A 6,089-nucleotide genomic window follows, 5' to 3' on the forward strand; every position below is an offset into this window, starting at 1 on the left:
CAGAATTACTTATGTGGAGGAAGCTTAAAACAAAAATACCTGCAATTCTTAAAAATCTTAAACCGAAAGTAGTTGATGAAAGCAAGTATAAAGAAAAACGTAAAGCACAAAACATATAAGCAACAACCAATTACAATCTACGAGCTAGAAATTTAAAACCTATTTATAGAGGAGAAAACATAATGTTTAAATATAAATCTGTATCCGTTTTGTACTGCGACCTTTTTGACCTGTTAAAACTGCGCCCACATATACAGACACCTGCTTGACACTTGTAATATCAGTTCTAAACTGCACGACAAACGAGACGGACGTCGTGGAGCTAAAATTTAATTAATGTATGTACGTATTTATGTATGTTTTTGATGTGTTAGCTTTTTCTTGTATGTTAATAAAAAAACTTGTGTAATTGTTGTAGCCCTTGAAGACGATCTCCGGAGGAGATTGAAATATATTGGGAACAAATGTATTTTCTTGTGTTTTAATTCCATCAACACCCTGACCTCAAAGCCGGCATTAAAAAGGATTACTTGAATAATGTTTAAAAGAAATCCAAGTTCGGTTTGGTTTCCTGGTGTCATTTTGAATAAGTGTGAAGAGCCTCGATCGTATATCGTTCAGGACACTGAAGGAGTATTATTTCGAAGAAACCGTCAGCATTTACTTAAGATACCGGAAACGAAATCAAGCTTGGAAGTACAAAATGTAGACGAGAAAAAGAAAAAAAAAGAACCTGAGGAAAGTAAAAATGACGATTATACTGTTGAAAAAGACAAATACATTACAAAAAAAGGAAGAACAGTTATTCCTCCTTTACGACTACAATATGAATGAATTTTAAAATAAAAGGGGCGATGTTGTGATATAATAACATTAGTACTCTCATTACTTATTATTATTACTATTTATAATTACCTTCATTTAATCATACCTGTTGAAAATAAAAGTCCACCAAGTTCTAAGAGCTCGTTTTATTTAATAAAGAATGTAAATATCGAACGGCGCCCACAATGTAGTAAAGATTAAAGTGAGCAATTAAGTGTTCTAGCGAGCTTTAAAAATCTAAAATGTTTACAAATTCAATTTGCATTTTTATTTATAACATACAAGTTCAGTTTAAGTTTTTGACCTTAGTTCCTTTGTAAGTTTAATAAATTTTTCTAACTTTAAGTTGACTTTAGTTAAATTACCATGTGAACGCAGGCGAGGATAGAAGCAAAAGAAATAATATGAAGAATAAAGGAAATAAGCGCGCATGGAGGTTTGAAAAGATGACAAGATGATTACCCAGGGTTGCATTTGAGTGGCTACTCTACGTAGTTTGTTTTATCGGCAACATTCTTCCCCCGGTAAGCGGCTGACTCGTCGGAGCTTGCCTCCTTTTTGGCGATATCAAGTACCGCTAATTTCACTGCTGGTCTGTCCAAAATACCGTGAATGGTTTTAACTTTCGCGCGCCGTACTTGACCATCCTTTGCAAGTGTTATGTCAACAACTATACCCTTCAGCCATGTGTTCCTTTCAGCGTTTTCGTCTACGATGAGGACAACGTCGTCTTTAGCTATTGGCTTCACTCTTGTGAACCACTTGCTTCGTCGCGTAAACGTTGGTAACATTTCGCGTACCCACCGCTTCCAAAATAGATTCGCAAAAACTTCGCTCTGCCTGAGACACATTTTTAAATTTATTTCTTCCGCTTTGCAAAATGGCTTGGCACCATTGGCACTTCCAAGAAGAAAATGATTTGGAGTAATGTGCTCCTCCTCACAGCTATTAAGAGATAAAACGTAAGTGGGCGCGAGTTAATGATGAGCTCGGTTTCAAGAAGCGCAGAACGGAGACTTTCATCGGAAAATCTTTGGGACGGTGATATCTTGTAGAGTACGGTTTTAGTGGTTCTTATTAGTCTTTCCCACGCTCCGCCCTTATGGGGAGCTGACGGCGGGTTGAATTTCCAGGCGATTCCCTTGTGCGCCAGTTCGCGTTCTACCACCGAAGAATTTATCTTAAGCAGTTCTACTTTCAAGAAAAGAAATTTTCTGCACCATGAAAATTTGTGCCGTTATCACAATAAATTTCAGCAGGTACTCCACGACGAGCTATAAAGTTTCGCAGGCACATAAGGCACGAGTCCGTGCTAAGAGTGTGGGCGATTTCTATGTGAACTGCTCTCACTGTGAGGCACGTCAGCATAACACCCCATCTCTTTTTTGTTTTTCGATTTTCGACAACGAACATGGGCCCGAAGTAGTCTATGCCTACATACGTAAAGGGACGAGCGAACGCTGCCAAATGCGCTGCTGGTAGGGGTGCCGTCTGCGGCGCTTGCGGCATTGCGTTTGCGTTTGCGTTTTTACATATTTGACAGTAATTTTAAAATAAAAAATGTTTGTCTCACCTCGTTTAAAGCTGTTTCGTGTTGGACGTGGTGAAAACGTTGATGGTAATGCGCTGCAACAAGTTCTGTTACATGATGATGCTGAGGTAGTACTATGAAGTCGTGCTGCTCCTGGGATACGAAATACTTTGCTCGATTTTTCACTCGTATAAGTCCAAAGCCGTCCATGTAAACCTGAAGATTACGTAGCGGACCGTGTTTACTGACCGGCTTACCCTCTTTCAATGCTGCCCAATCGTCAAAACCTTGCATTTGTGCATGTTTGTATATAAATTGTTTCGCTTGTGCAAAATGGTGCGTCGAGAGCGATGAAGAAAGAGCGCTTTTTTTAAGCTTCTCGATATAGAGTATCCAATTTGCAACTGCTGTATATAAGCGAACCCAGCTTGAAAAGTATTCGAAATTGATATTGAAATTAATGACGTTGTGGTATAAAAATCGCGGCCTAATTTCGTCGGTGTTGGTAGTTCCAAGGTGTACAATTTCTGGCCACTCGCTGTCTGCTTGCTTCAAAAAGGCAGGACCGTGTATCCACTGCTGACTGACTTCATGGCATGGTTTAGGTTTCGTAGCAATGTCCGCAACATTAAGATTAGTTGGCACCCATCGCCATTCATTTGGGATCGTTGTTTCCTGTATTTCCGCTATACGAAACATGACGTACTGTTGGTATCTCCGTGGATCGCCTTGAAGCCAATGAAGCACGGTTTTCGAATCGCTCCATATGAAACGCTTTTCGAAATGCATTTTATGTGAATTTACAACCATGTTGGCAAGACGTGCGCCGATTAAAGCTGCTTGTAGCTCCAATCGTGGAATAGATAGTGGGCGTAGCGGGGCAACTTTAGTCTTTGCCGCAACTAGACAAGTTGTGAATTTGCTGTTGTATTCAATTCGGAAGTACGACACTGCTGCCAAAGCATTCTCGCTAGCGTCAACGAAGGTGTGCAGCTGCACTTTACAATCTTCTCGACGTAAGTCTGGCGAATAACAGCGAGGAACGGAAATAGTTCGGATCAATGGAAGGTATGACGTCCACACTCTCCATTTGGATGCCAGTTCAGCAGTGAGTGGTTGATCCCAGTCAAGACCGCTGCGCCATATATCTTGAACGAGAATTTTGAGATAGGAAGTTAAGCAAGCGACCAATCCTAGAGGGTCAAAAACGGACATAAGGATCTGCAATACTTCCCTCTTAGTTGGTACAGTTCCTTCGCAGAAAACGTTTCCTTGGAGTCGCGCAAATTTTAAGACAAATTTAAAATTATCGATGTGTGGATCCCAGTACATACCGAGAACCTTCTGTACATGCACCGGGTCTGTGTTGCTAGCGAAGATCTTGTCGGTTATTTCACCTTCCTGTTGAAGCGCTGCTAATACCTCTGGCGAATTGCTGGTCCAGTTATGCATGAAGAAGCCGCCTTTTGCATGAATATCGCGCACACCTTTTGCCAAATCTATAGCCTCGTTGACAGTCGCTGTCGAGTCAATAAAGTCATCGACATAATGATGATTTTTAATCGCATTTGCTGCAATAGAGTTTTCAGCGGCATGCTCATATGCATTTAGATCGCGCACATAATGCGCTATGCACGGCGAGCAACATGCTCCAAAGCTTAATACGTTTAGTCGATGAACACTGAACAACAGTTCGCCGGTGTCACGCCAAATAAAACGCTGCGCATCTGCATACGCTTCTTGTAGCTGAATGCGGTGAAACATTTCAGCAATATCCCCGCAAACAGCAACAGCACCCATGCGAAAATTGAATAAAATGTTGAGCAGTGGAATCAGCAAATCCGGCCCTTTAATCAAAAAACTGTTGAGCGAAACTTCACCGGATTTGGCTGCTGCGTCCCACACCAGTCTAACCTTATTCGGCTTATTTGGATTGCGAACGATAAATATGGGAACATACCATATCTTCCCACCACGATCTTTGATAGCATCAGCTGGTAATTTCACAGCGTAGTTTTTATGCACTAAATTGTCGATTTGCTGCTGAATTGTGTGAGTAAGTTCCGGGTCTTTCGTAATTTTTCTTTGCAAACATTTAAACCGGCGAATTGCTGTAGGTAGGCTGTCAGGCAAATTGACACTATCATTGGACCACAATAACCTGGCAACATAGCGATTGTCGCGCATTTCGCCACTTCTCAGAATATCGATTGCTCTTTGCTCGTCAAGCGAAATTAAAGTTTTCTTTGGTACTGAAATCCCAATATTTTCATTAAAGATAAATGTCTTTATCAATTCATGTAAATCAGTATAGTCGTCGCTACCAGTGATACTGCAGCCGCACTTCTGAAAGTTTAAGTACTCAGACTTACTTGCAGCGCTACTACCGCCAAACACAGTCCAACCTAATCGTGTCTTAACTGCTACAGGCTCCTGCCACTTACCTTCTCGTACTTTCAATGCTACAATTAGTTAGGATTGTTTACTCCAATTATGAGCATTGGTACGACACCAACGTAGCTTTGCAGTGGAATATATTTTAAGTGCGGGTAGTCTTCTTTCATTTTTACAGCTGACATTGATTCTGGTGACAAACTTAAACCCTTCACTGTGTGAACGTTTCGCAACGAAAATTTCTCAGCACTTTGTTTGGCTGCTGAAATATACATGTCGAGCCTTTCTGATTGCGCTTCATATCTATTTATGTCGCCAGTACATTGAATACAAATCGGGTCAGGAATGCCTGTTAAGCCTAGCTCCTCCGCGAGGCTTTGCTCCATGAGGGTGAGTGTCGAACCGTCGTCCATAAAGGCATACGTTGTTATGCTCTTATTTTTCCCATACAATGTAACGGGGAGAATTCTAAAACGCGACTGAAAATTGTTATTAACTGAGCGGTGGTTGTTTAACATGGTTGCCACCTCGCTATTTGATCGGCTACTGGAGTTATGCAGCAATTCATGATGACGGATTGTACAGCCATCGACTCCGCACAACTTATTGCTCCAACAACGACGAGGGTGTGTGCCTAAGCACTGGCGACATAAGTTTTTACTTTTCACTAAGCTCCACCCCTCAGTTACCGAGAGCATTTTAAATTCTTCACATTGAAATGCTTTGTGTGGATTTTCGCATTTAGGACATTTTAATGTTCGCTTTGGCAACCTTGTCGCTTTGTATTGTCTGTTAATGCATGCGTGTATAGCTGCCCATCTTGTTTGTTAGGCTTTTTGTTCGTGCTAAAACCCGTTGGTGTTGTTACACGACAAGCAGCCTCTGCTAGCATCGAGATCCAATTAGAAAAGTCTTCTATATTTGGCTCTTTCAATGGCATCGAATGAACAGCCCAATTGAGTTTATTTTCATGCGAGAGTTTCTCAACAAATTCCTCTAGTAAAATAGTATTATTTAAGTAGCTTATTAGCTTACTTGCATATATTGTAGCTACAATATTTTTGATGGCAAATGCAAAATCAATAAGCTGATCTAATTTTGCTTTTGGAGCAGTTAGTTGCCTTGCTTTTTCTATTAGGTGTTTCAAAACATACTCTGGGCGCCCAAAATACATTTTTTATACCCGAGCGCACTTGTGCACAAGGGTATTATAACTTTGTTCACATAACGGTTGTTTGTAACAGGCAAAACGAATCGAGATAGATATAGACAAATGTATACATAAATGATCAGAATGAAAAGAGAAATCGATTAAGCGGTGACTGTCTGTCCGTCCGTC

At 40.8% G+C, this 6,089-nt stretch overlaps 1 protein-coding gene across 1 annotated transcript in view; it reads right to left on the reverse strand.

Annotated features, from left to right (window-relative positions):
• Positions 1–1,307: 1,307 nt before the first annotated feature.
• The window catches only part of LOC108366518 (uncharacterized), a 9,584-nt gene continuing 4,802 nt past the window's right edge, over positions 1,308–6,089 (reverse strand). The window contains exons 3-5 of the mRNA XM_017620940.1: positions 4,729–4,818; positions 2,399–4,608; positions 1,308–1,661 (exon numbers count right to left, since the gene is read on the reverse strand). Of these exons, the coding sequence (XP_017476429.1) occupies positions 1,308–1,661; positions 2,399–4,608; positions 4,729–4,818 (2,654 nt within the window). The remainder of the gene's footprint in view (positions 1,662–2,398; positions 4,609–4,728; positions 4,819–6,089) is intronic.

Source organism: Rhagoletis zephyria, unplaced genomic scaffold (genome assembly GCF_001687245.7).
Source record: "Rhagoletis zephyria isolate East Lansing unplaced genomic scaffold, Rhagoletis_zephyria_1.1 Rzeph_scaffold_02300, whole genome shotgun sequence".
Lineage (NCBI taxonomy): Eukaryota > Metazoa > Arthropoda > Insecta > Diptera > Tephritidae > Rhagoletis > Rhagoletis zephyria.